At 39.0% G+C, this 19,199-nt stretch overlaps 1 protein-coding gene across 1 annotated transcript in view; it reads left to right on the top strand.

The window, feature by feature from the left end:
• The first annotated feature begins 354 nt into the window (after positions 1-354).
• Positions 355-19,199, top strand: part of SVEP1 (sushi, von Willebrand factor type A, EGF and pentraxin domain containing 1) — a 145,319-nt gene continuing 126,474 nt past the window's right edge. The window contains exons 1-3 of the mRNA XM_070742445.1: positions 355-915; positions 11,247-11,502; positions 13,524-13,700. Of these exons, the coding sequence (XP_070598546.1) occupies positions 373-915; positions 11,247-11,502; positions 13,524-13,700 (976 nt within the window). The 5' untranslated portion in view covers positions 355-372. The remainder of the gene's footprint in view (positions 916-11,246; positions 11,503-13,523; positions 13,701-19,199) is intronic.

Raw genomic sequence — 19,199 nt, 5'->3', positions numbered from 1 at the left:
GAAGAAGCAGCAGGCGGGAGGGAAGGGAGGGAGGGAAGGCATAGAGACACTCATATCTCCCCCCCCCCCGGGTTGGGGTTCTTTTTTTTTCTTCTTTTTTTTTGCCTTTGGAGCGCCGCGGGGAAGGGCTTACGAGGGGGGCGGCGAAAGGAGGGTAATTATAATTGTATTTTATTTTATTTTTTAAGCGGGGAAGCGCCAAACCGGGACAAACGCGCGCCAGCCCTCGCCACGTGCGCGCCGCGGTGAGGAGAGTAAGGAGATTTCGACCCCGCCGTCTGGGGGGCAAAAGGCGCGGGCCCGACGTGAGGAAAGTCGAGGGGATTTTAAAAAAAGGACTTTAATCATAGACGGGCGGGCGAGCCCGGAGGGATGTGGTGGCTCGCCGGGCTGTGCTTGTGGGTCGGCGGGGCTCTGGCGTGGACGCCCGGGCAGCCGCGCAACCTCTACCGCCCCTTCAACTTGAGCTCCCTAGCGGCGCTCTCGGCTCCGTTCAAGACGGGCGCCGCCGGGACGTCGTTGGCGGAGTCTCCCGCTGCGGCGGCGGGCAACCGAGTGGAGAAACTCGGGCGGGCTTTCAAGCGGCAGGTGAGGCAGTTGCGGGAGAAGAGCGACCGCTTGGAGCTGGTCTTCCTGGTGGACGAGTCGTCGAGCGTGGGCCAGGCGAACTTCCTCAGCGAGCTGCGCTTCGTCAAGAAGCTGCTCTCCGACTTCCCTGTGGTGGCCACGGCCACGCGGGTGGCCATCGTGACTTTCTCCTCCAAGAACAACGTGGTGCCCCGCGTGGACTACATCACGCCTCCCGCCCGGCCGCAGCAGCGGCAGCACAAGTGCGCCCTGCTCAGCCGTGAAATCCCGGCCATCGGCTACCGAGGGGGCGGCACCTACACCAAGGGGGCTTTCCAGCAAGCCGCGGTGAGTGGGCTGGCGGTTAATCTGGAATTAATTTTACCAACTCCCGATTAAAAATACGTGCATTTTTATTCAAGCGTGCCTTAAGAGACCTGGGTCTGGTACTGGACTAGAATCCGCGGAGACCTGGGTTCTAATCACTGCCAAGTTCTGACTACAGGTAGTCCTCTACTTAGGACCACAGTGGAGCCCAGAGTTTCCATTGCAATTCCATTCCATTTTGCCTCACTTTACTACCTTTCTTGCCACAGTTGTTAAGTGAGTCGCTGCAGTTGTTAAGTAACAAGGTTGTTAAGTGAATCAGGCTTCCCTGATTGACTTTGTTTGTCAGAAAGTTGCAAAATGACCCCTGAGCTACTGCAGTGGTATGAATCAGTTGCCCAGCACCCATATTTTGATCACATGACCATGGGGAGGCTGCAGTGGTCATAATTGTGAAAAATGGTCATAAGTCATCTTTTTTTTAGTGATGCTGTAACTTTGCACGGTCACTAAATTAACTATTCCAAGTCGAGGACTACCTGTGTTCCTTTTGTGACTTTGGTCAAGTCAGCTTGATATTATTATTATTATTATTATTATTATTATTATTATTTTATTATTATTAATTATTATTAATTAGATTTGTATGCTGCCGCTCTTTGAAGACTTGGATATAACTAAAGTGATGTTCTCTTAAAGCCATGTTCTCTTAAAACTGAAGATTAACAGTTTCCAATGCGACTGTCTGATTCTTGCTCATTTAAATAGTTTGAAAAAAATGGCATGGGCTTCCCTAACACAATTTTGGCTGCTGCTTCTAAATGATTTTTGCTCAAAAAGCTGTGCAGGACTAACACTAAGCATGCATTTTCTACAGCAGCTTTTTCCATGCCTGACGGACTCAATATATTTCCACACAGCATGATCAATACATGGGAATTCTGACAGTATGTTCTCATTCTAGAGAGTATGAGCTTGAAGAAAATTGTCATTTTGGGATTTATTTGCAACTTGAACGTTTAATAATTGGGTCAGAAAAGTCCATCTTTAGAGGCACTTGTGTGATGGATGAAGATGGCCAAGTGATTGGTCTCCGTGTGGCTTCCTGACAGCAGCACCGTTATGAGATTGAATGGGTCATCCTGGATAATATGCAAATACAAATACGTTATGAGTATATGCAAATACGTTATGAGTATATGCAAATACGTTATGAGTATATGCAAATACGTTATGAGTATATGCAAATGAGTATATGCAAATACGTTATGAGATTGAATGGGTCATCCTGGATATATACAAATACAAAATTTGTATATATTTTTACATTTGTAAGACTGTAGTGTTTTTTCAGGGGAACTTGAGTAGAACAAGTTGTGACATTGACAGTATCGTTTCTTTTTTAATGAAAAAAAATGAAGATGGATTGGGTGATTTTTAATAGTGTCATACAGAATTCCTATCATATAAGAAGAGACAATACAATACTCTCTCCACTCATCTCCCCTAATCAGAATCTCCTGTATGTGATTAAGTATGGAAGCAGAAAAAGCAAATTCAGAGGCAGCTTAGAAACAAATAAGTATATTATCAAATAAGTTGTCATGAATCTCTATTTCATCACAGATGCTTCTGATTGACTATTCTTTTTTTTTAGAAAATTTTTATTGAAGTATATACAAATTAAAACAAGACAATAGGTTCTGATTGACTATTGACTATTCATAACATTTTTAGGGGCAGGCCAGATTTTATTACCAAAAACTAGTAAGGAAAAACCACCTCTTTCTCCCAACATTCACAGAAAAGCCCTAATCTAAATCAATCTTCTCACAGATGTTTTTAGTCCCAGAGAATTATCCTGGAAGTTCTGATCTCAGATATCCTACAAATATAAAATTTGACCCTTCATATATTCAGAGCCAAACCACATAACTACATTTATTTTCTCCACAGTAACAGGATGTCTCATCCATTCCATCACAGCTGTTCTTCACAGATAAATGTTTTTCCCAAATGTTTCTTCCATCAAGTTTCAGACCAATATGAGTGAAATACATACGGATGCAGAAGGGATACTGGAGGATATAAAGTGATTAAAAAGACTTTCAAAGAAAAAAAGTCCAGAGGTTTTGAGTACTTCTTCCTTCTTCACTGCCAAGTGCTGAACTGCTTTGTATGTGGTCAATGCATTCTGAATGTTTTGCATACAGTACAGTATTGTCTTTGGCAGGATAAACCATATATTGTCCTACAGATATTTAGCTTCCATCAGCTTAGCTAACACAATTAATTGTGAGAAAATATGGAAATTCAGCAACTTTTGGAGGACTATAGATATAGGTGCTGGTTGACTATTCTTATTTAAATGACAGAGTGTGTGTATTGACCTCATGGGCCAGATATAAAAAATAAATAGCAAACAGGAATCTGTAAATTAAGGTCTGACATTCATTGTTTGAATTGACTCAGAGTCAAAGGATGGATACAGGTAGTCCTTGATCCTGAAGGGGAAATTGATTATGGGTCAAATATGTTCCATGAACAAATTCAATGTGTGTGTGTGTGAGAGAGAGAGAGAGAGAGAGAAAGAGAGAGAGAGAGAGAGAGAAAGAAGATAATAGAAAACTACCATAGTTTTAAAATGTTGTATTCAGATTAGGGAAAGTTGACATCTTTAAACTTTATTCATACCCTGTTTTACCCAAATTAAGATATCCCCTGATAATAAGCCCAATCAGACTTTTGAGTGCATGGCAATAAGGCCAAGCACTTATTTCAGGGCTCAAAAAATATAAGACAGGGTCTTATTTTGGGGAAAACATTGTACTTTATGGGAGGATGCCATCCATGCAGGATAAAACACAGAAGAAGGCTTTTTCAGAAATCAATTCTGCCCATGCACTTTGAATTTCCTCAACAAATGAAATGTTGTAGCTTGGATAATGACAAATTAAAAGAAATCTGTAGACCTGGAAAACATGATAATAGAAATTATTTGTTTTCTTCGCGGTGTTATATATTGATTGCCTTGTTTTAGGCATAAGGAAAGAGCAAGTGTGCTGCTTGCTTTCTCTTGGCAGAGGGACTTGCAGAACAAAACCAAACATTACAGTAGTATTTTCAGATTATGTTTTGACTCAGTTTTATGAGGAGAGGAAGAAGTCAAGGATCCTAATTGAAAAGTAACTTTATTATCCTTGTTTATCATAACATACTGATGTGCTCAGTTTGTATAGGAAAGTGTAACATTAATAGCATATTGCAATAATTAAAATAATACATCTGTTTTTCAAAGTTTGCTATATTTACTGATCAAATTATACTATTATTATACTAAAATTACTGAGGAAATAGAGGAACTTACACTTTACTAACCATCTTTATTTTCTTCCTATGAAAAAATGCACCATTGTATTCTATTTTCAAGTTCAAACCACATTTATCTTTTTGATGGGAAAGATTCCATTGTTTTTCTAGACAAATAAGAATTTTTTGCAGGCCAAATTACACTTCAGTCTTGTACAGATTCCTGAGAAAAAAACACTTGCTTTTTATGTGGCTCTTTAAAGCCAAATCTCCTTTAATGAGTTGACTCGTGTAAAGCAGCTGCTTTTTTCTCAGTCACTCAGGTTATAAAGAACCATCTCCTCTAAAGAATGTTCAAAGCATGAACAGGTCTAGAAGTCATGTAAGTATTATAAATACTTCAGTAGAGAAAAAAGAAGTCCATATGCTCTTTTAGTTAAACTTTACACAGAAAGAAAGGATTATGTTATTTGGATATGTGAATGACCTCAGTCAAAATTTGTCAGGAAACACAAAGGGACTAAGATAATTGATTAATAGTTAAATATATACATTTGCTGCAGAATTGTGATTTATTATATACCGTAATTATGATCAGCTATCCATCCTTGCTCTAAATACAACTTTAATTTGTAGATTGATTGGTTTTTGCTTTTGAAGAAATTTGTCTTTAGAGCCCAAGGAGAGCCCCTTAGTTATTTTAGCACTTCCTTCCTGGAAAGTATAATTACATGCTACAATAAAAGAAACAAAGGCACTGATTTTATTATTGCTTAGTAGTCCAGCTAAAGACAACTGCAATTAGTTATCTTTTTAAGTGGCATTAGAAAACAAAATACTTCAGTTTTTCCACTTTGGGTTAAGAGAAATATTTACTGACAAAACAGACTTTGTCCTGACAGGTTAATCAATTACATGATGATAGAGGAACTTAATTGCACGGTTAATTAATTGTAAAAGAGATGACTATCTAAGAAGAATTTTGAAGGAAATTGTAAACATTGCTTCAACATTTTAAGTACCTTATTCTTCAGAAAGAAATAGAACTGTAAATTTAAGATGGCCCCACCAAAAAGGAAAATTAATAAAGAAAAAAGTACAAATGCCCATATTTTTTTTCACATTAACCAGATTCCATATCTTATCAATGTAAATGGCCAAGTCCTTACTTAAAATTCTTACTGAAACCCCTCCACCACTGTTTATATGAGGCACCTATAAACATGCTTATCTATAAATATGTTTATATACACCCAGCAGACAATTTTTTATTGGCTTGCTGAGAGCTTTAGTCATCAGGATTGTTCAACAAACAGGGTATTGATCAACAACCATCATAACAATACTAATATTCATATATCTTTTTTCCGTTTGCGACTATTGTTCATAGGATTGAAAGCCTTTTTTAAAAAAAAAATTTTATTGATTTTTATAATATAAACAAGTACACACAACACAAAACAGTGCACAGTGAAATGTGCTCCCGCCACCCAACAACAATCATTCAGTCCTTCCACCAAGTGAGGGTGTACTAATTTATTGAAAGCCTTGGGCCAAAGAGAATATAGCGCATGAGCAAAAATTCATAGGAATGATTTAAGTTACCTATTTGTTTGATTACTCATAAAACTGTGGTAATCATTTATTTTTAATGTGTTCATATCTTAATATTATCACATTGGAAACAGCCAGTCACAAAAGTATATTTTCCCCACTTGGTTCAGTTTAATATATATTTAATAAAGTGTCTCTTAGCCAGAATACTATAAGTACACATTTTTAAAATTGTGGACATGTTTTTCTTTTCCTCAGAATGATCATTCATAATAAACCCTTTCCTACTTGCTTAATGAGTAATAATTAATCCATACAATAAATTGCTCATTTTCTAGTCCTTTCTGTCCTTTGTTGATAGACACTTTTAGATGATCTACTCAACCAGGTTCATAGTTCATTATAAATTTCTTGTATTATACATCCTATCTATTCCCTACAGCTGAGCATGTTATTTGCTTTACAGTTTATGTAGGGTTATTTTCTGACTTTAGGTTCTACCTTTACTAACTAGAGAATACAAACCTAAAACATTTTAGTATACTAAACCTCTGGCTCATGTATGATTACCTGTGATTTTGATTACTCTAACTTGCTTTATATCAATTGATGGAATTCAATTGTTTTTGCTACCGTTTAGAAACATAGAAGATTGACGGCAGAAAAAGACCTCATGGTCCATCTAGTCTGCCCTTATACTATTTCCTGTATTTTATCTTAGGATGGATATATGTTTATCCCAGGCATGTTTAAATTCAGTTACTGTGGATTTACCAACCACGTCTGCTGGAAGTTTGTTCCAAGCATCTACTACTCTTTCAGTAAAATAATATTTTCTCACATTGCTTCTGATCTTTCCCCCAACTAACTTCAGATTGTGTCCCCTTGTTCTTATGTTCACTTTCCTATTAAGAACACTTCCCTCCTGAACTTTATTTAACCCTTTAACATATTTAAATGTTTCGATCATGTCCCCCCCTTTCCCTTCTGTCCTCCATACTATACAGATTGAGTTCATTAAGACTTTCCTGATAAGTTTTATGCTTAAGACCTTCCACCATTTTTGTAGCGCAATCGTTCAGCACAATCTCCCTCTTCCTGCTTGTTAAACCTCTAGCTATGCAGCCAGGCATTCTACTTGCTTTCCCTACTGCCTGACTGCACTGTTCACCCATTTTGAGAAATCACTACCCCTAAATACAGTACTTCTTTTCTGAAGTTTTTGCTAATACAGAACTGCCAAAACAATACTCAGATTGAGGATTCCTTTTGCCCAAGTGCATTATTTCACATTTGGAAACATTAAACTGCAGTTTCTATTGTTTTGACCACTTATCTAGTAAAGCTAAAGCATTTGCCATATTACAGATGCCTCCAGGAATATGAATCCTATTGCACACTTTAGAGTCATCGGCAAATAGGCAAACCTTCCCCTATATCATTCACAAACATATTAAAAAGAATAGGACCCAGAATAGACCGTTGTGGCACACCGCTTGTAACCAGTCTCTGCTCAGAATACTTGCCTTTAACACCAACCCCCTGATATCTATGCTTCAGCCAGCTACAAATCCACTGAACTATCCAGGGATTAAGTCCAATCTTCACTAACTTATCTATCAGCTATTTATGTGGAACCGTATCAAAGGCTTTGCTGAAGTCCAGATAGGCAATATCCACGGCACCACCTTCATCCAACACCTTTGTGACATAGTAAAAGAAATCAATGAGATTAGTCTGACATGATTTGCCCTCAGAAAAACCATGCCAGTTTGAGTCCAATAAGTTATTGGTTTTTAGGTGCTGATTTATCCTCTTTTTGAGTAGAGTCTCCATCATTTTAACTATAACTGATGTCAAGCTAACTGGCCTGTAGTTACCAGCTTCTTCTCTACTGCCCTTCTTGTGGATAGGCACAACACTGGCCATTCTCCAATCATCAGGAACACCTCCTGTTAAAAGGGATTGGTTAAACAAATCAGTCGGGGGTAGCAATGACAAATCTTTAAAAACTCTGGGGTGGATGCCATCTGGACCGTGGGCGTGGCTTGGTGGGCATGGCAGGGGAAGGATACTGCAAAATCCCCATTCCTTACACATTCCTGGCAGAAGGATACTGGAAAATCCCCATACCCACCCCACTCCATGGGATGGTTACTGCAAAATTTCCCCCACTCCTGGGAAAGTTACTGCAAAATCCCCATTGCCTCCCCACTCCTAGCAGTGTTCCCTCTAATTTTTTTTTGGGGTGGGCGGAAAAGTATAGTGTCTGAGCAGCAGTCCCTTTGGGACTGGGCGGCACAGATATAATAAACAAACAAACAAACAAACAAACAAATAAAAAGGTCAGCGGTTCATATCTCATCACCGGCTCAAGGTTGACTCAGCCTTCCATCCCTCCGAGGTAGGTAAAATGAGGACCTGGATTGTGGGGGCAATATGCTGGCTCTGTTAAAAAGTGCTATTGCTAACATGTTGTAAGCCGCCCTGAGTCTAAGGAGAAGGGCGGCATAAAAATTAATTAAATAAATAAAAAACCCACCCTGTTTTGCCTCAGAGAATTTCAAAATAAAATACTGTACTGTGTCTATAACAGTGAGCTCATAATAGGGCAACTCTATCAATATCAAAATGCCACTTAAATAGTTGAGCTAGTTTCAAACTAGATTTTGATTTTCTTTCTTCCTTACTCCCATTCTTTTTCTTTCTCTTTTCCTTCCTCTCTTTTTTCTATCTGTTTCTCTCTCTTCCTCTCTTCCTCTCTCTCTCCTTCCCTCTCACTCTTTCCCTCTCGGCTTCTGGGCAGGTTTGGAAAACTCTGAGTTGATGATGATTTTTAAGTGAGCGATTGCTCACTGCTCAGCTTAGAGGGAACTATGACTCCTAGGAAAGATTACTGCAAATTTCCTATTCCCTCCACACCCCACTAACCTGCTTTCCAGCTCCGTTCTCCTATGCAGGGCAAAAGAAGACCCAGTCAACCACGTGGGTGGCTGGAAGGCAGCAATAGAGCGACCACACCAATCAGGCTGGGAGGTAGCAAATAGATCGATTGGATTCCCCAGCCTTACAGGCTCAGTTTCCCTGCCCTCAGGGATTGGTCCTCTTCCCCTTGCTGTTTAATATCTACATGATACCGATGGGTGAGATCATCTGAAAGCATGGGGTGAGTTACCATCAGTATACTGATGATACTCAGGTATACTACATCACCACATGTCTACTCGGTGAGGCAGTGGAAATGTCTGGAGGCTGTTAGGGTGCCGGTGTCTGGAGGCTGTAAGGGTTTGGATGGATGTTAACAGGCTCAGACTCAACCCTAGTAAGATGCAGTGGCTGTGGATTCTGCCTCCCAAGGACACTTCCATTTGTCCGTCCATCACTTGGGGGGGGGACTTTTGACTCCCCTGGAGAAGGTCCGCAACTTGGGCATCCTCCTTGATCCACAGCTGACTTTAGAACGTAATCTTTCAGCTGTGGTGAGGAAGGCATTTGTCCAAGTTCCCCTGGTGCATTAGTTGCAGCCCTATTTGGACAGGGAGTCTCTACTTGCAGTCACTCATGCCCTTATCACTTTGAGATTTGACTACTGCAATGCTCTCTACATGGGACTACCTTTGAAGAGCTTCGGAAACTACAAATTGTGAAAAATGCAGCTGCACGAGCGTTCATGGACCATCCTAGGCATGCCCATGTTTCTCCAGCACTCCGTGGACTGCATTGTCTGCCAATTGGTTTCTGGATGCAATTCAAAGTGTTGGTAATGACTTATAGAACTCTACATGGCATCGAGCCAGATTACTCATGGGACTGCCTTCTGCTGCCTGAGTTTCAGCAACCAGTTAGGTCCCACAGAGTCGGCCTTCTCCAGATCTAGACTTGCCGGGGTCTAGGGAAAGAGGCTTCTCTGTGGGGGGACCGGCCCCCTGAAATCAGTTCCCCCTTTGAGATTCGTACTGCTCCCACCCTCCTCGCCTGGGTCATTCTTTGTCAAGTGGACCAGGTGTCCACTTGACTGATTTTGCAGTCTTATTTGAAAAGAAATCATCAAAAAAACAACATATATGATAAAAAAAACCATGCCCTTTCTAATGAAATGAAAATGATTGAAGGGGAGAAAACAGAGTTCTGTTTCATCATCTGTTTTCTCACCTTCAATCATCTTCATTTTTATTTCATTAGAGGACTTTTTTTCTATCATATATGTTGTTTTTGTGATGGTTTCTTTTCAAATAAGGCTTCAATTTCACCTGGTCCACTTGACAAAGAATGACCCAGATGTGTGTGTGTGTTTTCCGTCAGAAACATGTGATATATATATAGTTATTCAACTATATATATATAGTTGAATAAGCACAAAACTGGTTCACCCATGTTTAACCTCAAATCTTCACAATTGTTGAGAATTGCTACCAGTATATGCTTACATTTATTCTTTTTTTAAAAAACAAGTAGTTTGATGGGTTGCAGTTTTTAGTTTTTATTTAGATCAAATTAAATTTAGTAAAATGCATGCTCTTAAGTAGGACAAAAAAACTGAGGTGACAGTAAGAGTTTGGATATAGAAATAATTTGGAAAAGAAAAGAAGAAAAGTTTCTTTGGTAATATATTTTACTTTATTATTCAAATTTATATAGCTGGCTATCCATCTCACAAAACAAATAAACTGCACAGGTAATCCTCTCTTAATGATCATTTAACAAGGGAACTGGCAACTCCATTGCTAAGTGAAATAGTTGTTAAATGAAATATCACATGACTGCCACACTTAAATGATTACAATTTGGCTAGTCCCTGTTAGTGTCATTGTGAGTCCTATATGACTGTTAAACAAGGACCTACCCTAAGTCAAGACATTCCCAGCTTGGTACCTCCTAACTCCAAGGCAAGAAACTGCCTCCAATTCTCCCACCTACCTGTTTGCCCCATATCACTGCCATTTTGGTTACCCACCACCCGCATGGGTTCAAATACTGTATATGTGTCACAAGAACCTTCCAGGAAAAGCACTGGAGAGTGATGGAATTAATTATGCTAGTAAAGAAAATAGAATATTTCCTTCAGAATAGCTTGCTGAAACTTGAAATATGCATAACTTGGTCTTTAAAGGTTAAATCATTCAGCTTAAATGGGTAATCATTAGAACTGTATAAGCTGTAGAGGGGAAACTGGAAAAAAACACATTCCAGACAAAGGCAATGTTAAACAATTTCTGAATTGTTGACTCGCTGTGGTGTGATCAGAAAAAGGAAAGGGGTAGACCACTACCAGTGGTGGTAGGAAAAAGCTTTCACCAATATCTAAAAAGTGTTATTCCATTCTGTATTATATTCTATCTCACACAGAAATATTGATCTTACAGTACTCCTTCAAAATTGTATAAGAAAAGAGAGCGAATGTTGGTAGAAGAACCCATGGGCAGATCACCAACTTGATATTTCTGCTTGATATTTTTTCCTTCCCTTCATCTTTTTCTTTCTTTTTCTAGCAAATATTGGTTCACTCCCGTGTCAATGCTACCAAAGTAATATTTTTGATTACGGATGGCTATTCTAATGGAGGGGATCCACGTCCCATTGCAGCATCCTTGCGTGACTTTGGAGTAGAAATCTTCACATTTGGGATATGGCAAGGCAATATCAGAGAGCTGAATGATATGGCTTCTCACCCAAAGGAGGAACATTGCTATTTGCTCCATAGTTTTGCAGAGTTTGAAGCTTTAGCGCGCAGAGCTCTCCATGAAGGTATTGGATCTAGGTCTGGCTTTGATTACCTGTGTGTTTTGTTTGTTTGTTTGTTTGTTTGCTTAATTTATATGCTGTCCAACTCCCAAAGGACTCTTTTCAAGTTCAGGGATAACATATGATCTAAATTTGAGATTTGTTTGTTTGTTTAATCATTTATTTATTTAGTCATTCATTCATTCATTCATTTGACTTCTGTGCCGCCCAATCCCGGAGCACTCAGGGCAGTTTACAATAATAATATAAATAGAAATACAAATAGATACAGAACAATAAAAAGAAGTCGAATATAATCTAAAACTATATAAAACCCTGTATTAAAAGAAACCCATTAATTATAAAGCAGTCATAATCCCATACATACATACCATTCACACAGTGTGGCTCTGTCAGTTGTTAGTTCATGGTCCCCCAGGCCTGCTGGCAAAGCCAGGTGTTTGTGGCCTTACAGAAGGCCAGTAGGATGGGAGCAGTACAGACATCGGTAGGTAGTTGGTTCCATAGAGCCGGGGAGGCCACAAAAAAGGCCCTCCCCGTGGTCCTGCCAACCTGCATTGCTTCGTCAACGGGATCCAGAGGAGGCCAACTGTGTGTTCTTATTGGTCTCTGCGGTATCTGGCAAGAGGCAGTCCCGTAAATAGTGAATAAATGGCCGTTATATATGGCCATAACACTAGTACAGTTAGTCTTCGTAAATACATGGCTGTCCAATAAATATATGGCCATTACACTGGTACAGTTAGTCTTCGACTTACGACCATAATTGACCCTGACATGTCTGTTGCTCAGCGAGACGGTTCTTAATTTCAGAATCTTTCTTGACACCGCTATTAAGCAAATCATTATAGTTCTTAAATTAGTAATATGATGGTTAAGTGAATCTGGCTTTCCCATTGACTTTACTTGTCAGAAGGTCGCAAAAGTGAATCATTTGACTGTGGAACATTGCAACAATCATAAATATGAGCCAGTTGCCAAGTGTCCAAATTTTAATCATGTGGCCATGGAGATACTACAGTGTTGTAAATGTGAAAAATGATCATACATCACTTTTATCAGTGCCATTGTTACTTTGAACGGTCACTAAATGGACTGTTACAGGTCAAGGATTACCTGTAATCGATTAATTGGAAGATATTCATCATGCAGGCATAACATTGTAAAACTCAACCTTATATTTTGCCCAAATGCTATTATAGTTATTTTTAAAATAAGATGTTCATTTTGCTTTTAAAATACATTATTCTGATTGTGATTTAATGTTTTTCAATACACATGGGAATATCGCATATTTGTGGCAGATTCAAGAAGAATATTTGTGACCAATCACCCCATCTCATATAGTAAAAATGAAGTTTTCAGGATTCCTTGTCTTTGAACTTCTGAACAATCCATTCACCTTATTTTTGCCTCTACTTATGTAGAAACTTAAGTAGCACATTAAATCATGCCTCTTCCTTTAGACAACATACAATATTTCCAAATTGAATATATCAACTATATCATATAGGTTTTTAAAATTGTGTAGGTTTTCAGAATTGTAAGAAAATGAATTGTATTTTATGAACACTAAAACAAAAAATTGAGTTGCATTTTATAAAAAATGCCTCAATTCTTTCCCATCTTTTAAGAATAGAACGATGCTTTCTAGATAGATGGAATAATGTTTCAGTGAGAGGACCTCTCCATCTCAGATTTATTATAATAACGTTTGCATAGAAGAATAAATCAATACATTGTATCCATGGAAATTAATTAGTAGATGCAGATTTCCAAGTGTTAATGAAATGGAGCAGAACTATCATTGGAAATTAATATGTGCTTTAACAGGAAAGATAAATGGATTTTAAAATAATTTGCATTGTTTCAGTAATTTTAACTATTGGGATTTAGCCTACTTTTTGCCTTTCAGTGAAATGTCTACTTTAAAAAAAACTCTAGATGAGTAGATGTCTCTAACTATTTATTTGCTTATTTATTTGGAACCCCTATCCTGTCCTCCCAAATATCCTAATTTACAGATCTGCCTTCTGGAAGTTACATTCAGGAAGATATAGCATATTGCTCCTATCTTTGTGAAGGGACTGGAAATTGTTGCGATACCATGGCAAGCTGCAAGTGTGGTACTCACACAGGACACTTTGAGTGTATCTGTGAAAAGGGATACTATGGCAAAGGACTACAGCATGAATGTACAGGTTAGTAACTATTTTCTTCTATTATATTTTGTATCAGACTTGAGTGTGGGCAAGGATGTTCAAAGCTTCTCAGTGCTGTATATCGCAGCACCATACTTATGGTACCAACAGATTGAATGGTTTTACACAATTTATAATACATTCAAGAGATGTCTGTAATAGTCAAAGTCCAAACCTGAATATTTAACCAGCCAAATGGCTCATAGCTCCTTATTTTTGTACGCAATTTCCATGTTTCGATACGTTGAACTTGACTTCACAAATTACATGTAATACTTATAGTCCCCACAAAACCCCACCCATGATATAAATATCCATCAAAGAATTTGTCTATAATGTCGTGTCTAGCCTAGTGAGTATGTTAATGGAAACCTGGGTTTCTTATTTGTGGAAATGTTGAGAAATTGTCATCTTTCAAGTACCCCATCTTGGACATTAGTAGATTCAAACCATCATTCAGATTCAGTTTTTTATTTAGCTGGATATATAATTGTTGGTTGGTTGCATTTTCTTGTAAATACAGTGATCCCTCGAGTATCGCGAGGGTTATGTTCCAAGACCCCTCGCAATACTCGATTTTTCGCGATATAGTGGTGCGGAAGTAAAAACACCATCTGTGCATGCGCGCCCTTTTTCCATGGCCGCGCATGCGCAGATGGTGGAGTTTGCATGGGCGGCGGGGAAGACCCAGGGAAGGTTTCTTCGGCCGCCCAGCAGCTGATCTGCTCGGCAGCGCGGCAGCAGCGAGGAGCCGAAGATCGGGGTTTCCCCGCCGCCCACGCAAAGGGGAAACCCCGATCTTCGGCTCCTCGCTGCTGCTCGCCCGCCCGCCCGCCCGCCGCCCGCCGCTCGAGAGCAAGAGGGGGAGAGATAGAGAAAGAGAGAGAAGGAAAGAAAGAGATGAGAGAGGGAGGAAGAGAGTGTGAGAGAGGAAGAAGCAAGATAGAGAAAGAGAGAGAGAAAGAAACATGAGAAAGGAAGAGAGTGATGTCATCGGGTGGGAAAAACTGCGGTATAGCAAAAAAAACCGTGGAGTATTTTTTAATTAATATTTTTTGAAAAATCGCGATATAGCGTTTCGCGAAGATCGAGATCGCGAAAATCGAGGGATCACTGTATTGTCAGTATTTAATTGGAGACATCTTGAGAGTCAATACACTTCATGGATTTCCTAACCGGCTAGATAGCAGTACCAATATGTTGCCTTGCAAGATTCTCTCTAGGGTAGAGATCTTAGATAGCATAAAATAATATAATGATACCTGGGGCAAACTTTGTTTTTCTAGTTAAAACGTGTGATGTGACAAATATACATTAGTTTTATCCAGATTGTTATGGGTGTACATGAATAGAAATCTATAGGTTAGGAAAAGTTACATGATATACTGCAGTTAATTCTGATAACGGTAGAAGGAATTCTGGGGAAATTTATCCAGTTTTCTGAATGAATGCAATTCAGGACAGAAAATATTATTTTAGCTGATGGGCAAGATAGGAGTAAGAAATATAAAAAGTGGAAAGGCCCATTCTGAAAGCCAAAAAATGAATGAAAATGCTGACTCTTTGGTGACTGTCTCCTTAAGGAAAATACTATTTCAAACAAGTCTAATAAGTTATATTTGTTTAGGTAGACGCCGTGGAAAAGGAATGGATTAAAAAGCATGATGAATCTCACTATAGATAATAAAAGAGAAAGAATGAGCAAAGGTTACAAAAGTGATGAGAATGTCTAGATTGGGGGGGAGGGTTTGCAGAAAAAAATGAACATCGAAGAAAAGGTAGGAAGTATTATGAACTAAAATGCAAATCAAATGACTGCACAAAAAGAAAGTAGGAATCTTACATGAAACAGAAGAAGACAGTTATTTCCCAACAAAGTTGGGAATATCTAAAGATAGACAGTGTGGAAAATACTTGGTATATACAATGGAAAGAATTATGTTATGGAGCAAGTTGCATGTATATGTAATTATATTAACAGAGTATGAAAAAGGATGCTTGGTAAAAATGATGAAAGTTAAGAGGAAAATGCATAGAAGAGAATGAATGCTTCCAAATAGAAAGTTTTGTATAAAAGCAAAAAAAAAAGATATTTGCCAAAAACAAAGTGAAAGAGAGCAAGAAATGGTTAAGATGAAAAGAAGTAGAGAAAATGCAGGGGCATGTTGATGGAATTAAACAATTGTTTTGGAAAGACTGAAGATTGCTAAGTAAAGAGTCCTCAAGAGAGTGAAAGGAATTAGAATAAGAGTGATGAAATTATTTGGAATGAAATTGAAATGAGGAAATGCTGGAAGAATTTGTTTAAAGTATTGATAGTGGCTGCATGTGGAAAAGTGGAATTGAATCAAATTCTTTATTTCTGTTTGTATAGATATTGCGTATGTATGTGTGCATGAATGAATAAAAAGAACTATATGAATGCTATCAGATTTTGGAAATGATAAGGCTGCTGTTATAGATGGTACAACGAGAAAAAAGTTAACACAGGCAGTTCTCAACTTAGAAGAATTCATATCGTGACCTAAGTTACAACAGCACTGAAAACAGTGACTTTTCACACTTGACCATTGCAGTATTCCCACAGTCACATGATCAAAATTCAGATTTTGGCAATGAGTTCATATTTATCACAGTTGCAATGTCCTGTTCCCGGGTCATGTGGTCACCTTTTGCAACCCCCTGACTTGCAAACACAATGGGGATACCAGATTCACTTAACAACCATGTTACCAACTTAATAATTGCAGTGATTCACTTAACCACTGTAGCAAGAAAGGCATAAAATTGGGCAAAACTCACTTGACAAATGTTTCACTTAGCAACAGAAAGTTTGAGCTCAATTGTAGTTGTAAGTCAAGGACTATCTGTAAATAAAACCTATATATTTTTTGTTTGTTTCATAGCAGATTTTGAAAAACTGATATGTGCCTTTGGAGTAAACAAATGCACCACTTTCCTAGTAATCTTAACAAGGCATTTTTACTCTCCAATATGAAGCAACCTATAGATAGTGGTGATAAAACAGCAATTATGGTTCTTGGCTTTTACTCAATTGAATAAATGGATGAATGCATTCCTGACAATACTATGTACACTTTCCTAATCATACCAAACTCAATTATTATTTCCAAGGACTGCATAGTTAAAAATCTATTTACTATATAGAAGCAGCAAAGTGAATTTCCTTTGGCTAAAAGATGATGGAATACTTAATTCTGTTGGCATAGCTATAGTCTTTGTAGATCCCGTCTAGAACAGATAAGGCTATTGTGCATTGGACCAAAGTTTAACTGATTTGGAAATGATATTTCGCTTATGTAAATATCTGCTATAATTAAGCAGAGATGGTTAGTTCTCCAGGAAGCATGGAATTATGACCTTCATCATTCCTGAACATCAGCTGTGTTGAATGGGATTGCCGTCCAACAATTGGAGGACTGCAAGTTCTTTCTCTCTGCTGTATTATCTTCATTTGTTTCTGCTTTTAGACTTTGTTCAAAAACATCTCATTCCAAATAAAGCAGGACAGCCAGTTTTATTTAAAAGGAATAGATGTTTGAACCAATATTGGGGGTAAGAGGGAGAAAATGGGGAGAAAATAGATTGAGATCACGTTTGAAATGCAAGGCAGTTGTGCAATAGTGTGTAAAAAAGTGTATTGAAAAAGATACTTGAATTGTGTGATCAGCTTAGTATATCAAGGAACTGGACTGATTTTTTGTACCTAAAATATGTCTGCATCTTCCAAATACAGATGCCGGGGTGGCTCATTTAAGCTTGTTGGTGTTGTCTGGGGAAGTCTTGGACAATTTGGTGGTACATATTTTAGGAATCATCGCAAGAGACTTTTCCTGCATGTTCCGTCAAGCTATCTTGAGCTCTATCTTCTAGAAAGATGAGAAACAGATCTAGCAAAACTATAAACAACAGTTTATTTTTAAGAAAGATTTGTGTGAAGACTCTTTTTTGAAATGTTAGCTGCTTTTTAAATATGTATTCTAGCAGCTGCTTCAAATGTTTGCACTCTTGGCAAAAAGGAAAAGTCTTCTCTATCCTTTCATAACTTTTTGACATTTTACTTTCTCTTTTTATGTATTGAAATGTTATGCTTTTACTTTATATGATAATACAAGAAACTTAACTACCAAAAAAACCCCAACAACAAAACAAAGACAAAAGGAATCTACCAAAAATGTCATACAACATTAAACTGGATAATCTGATCTCAGAATATAAGTAAAATCAAGATGTTTTGCAAATAGAAACAAAATAAACATTCCCTATACCCTATCAGCTAAAATCAAGGCTAAATATAGAAAATCTCCCTTAAAAAGTTCTACAGTTTGAAAGCTACTGCTATAGCACAGAGGTAATACTGAAAACCCTTGTAGCTAATTGATGGCTTTAGACCAGTGATGGTAAACCTTTTTGTCGCTGTGTGCCAAAGTACGTGTGCACCAGCACTCCCGCATGCCAGCACCCATAATACAAATTCCCCTGTGCATGCGTGCGCAGACCCATGCGTGCCCCATACATGCACCCCACTCCACACTGTGCATATGCCTCTGCAGTCCATTTTGGATCAACCTTTGCCAGCTCGAATGTTTGTTTGTTTATGTTTGTTTATGCTTATTTAGATTTGTATGCCGCCCCTCTCCGCAGACTCGGGGTGGCTCACAACAAAGTGCAAAAAGACAATTTATAACAAATCTAAATTTCTACTAAAACATTTAAAACCCCATTTCTAAACACACATACATACACACATACCATTCATAAATTGTATATGCCCGGGGGAGATGTCTCAGTTCCCCCATGCCTGGCGACAGGTGGGTCTTAAGGAGCTTGCGAAAGGCAAGGAGAGTAGGGGCAGTTCTAATCTCCGGGGGGAGTTGGTTCCAGAGGGTCGGGGCCGCCACAGAGAAGGCTCTTCCCCTGGGGCCCGCCAACTGACATTGTTTAGTTGACGGGACCCGGAGAAGGCCCACTCTGTGGGACCTAATTGGTCGCTGGGATTCGTGCGGCAGCAGGCGGTCTCGGAGATATTCTGGTCCAGTGCCATGAAGGGCTTTAAAGGTCATAACCAACACTTTGAATTGTGACCGGAAGTTGATCGGCAGCCAATGCAGACTGCGGAGTGTTGGTGAAACATGGGCATACCTAGGTAGGCCCATGACTGCTCTCGCAGCTGCATTCTGCACGATCTGAAGTTTCCGAACACTTTTCAAAGGTAGCCCCATGTAGAGAGCATTACAGTAGTCGAACCTCAAGGTGATGAGGGCATGAGTGACTGTGAGTAGCGAGTCCCGATCCAGATAGGGCCACAACTGGTGCAGCAGGCGAACCTGGGCAAACGCCCCCCTCGCCACAGCTGAAAGATGGTTCTCTAATGTGAGCTGTGGATCGAGGAGGACGCCCAAGTTGCGGACCCTCTCCGAGGGGGTCAATAATTCCCCCCCCCCAGGATAATGGAAGGACAGATGGAATTGTCCTTGG

The sequence above is a fragment of the Erythrolamprus reginae genome, chromosome 2 (genome assembly GCF_031021105.1).
Source record: "Erythrolamprus reginae isolate rEryReg1 chromosome 2, rEryReg1.hap1, whole genome shotgun sequence".
Classification (NCBI taxonomy): domain Eukaryota; kingdom Metazoa; phylum Chordata; class Lepidosauria; order Squamata; family Dipsadidae; genus Erythrolamprus; species Erythrolamprus reginae.
This window is presented reverse-complemented; position numbering and strand designations above follow the sequence as displayed.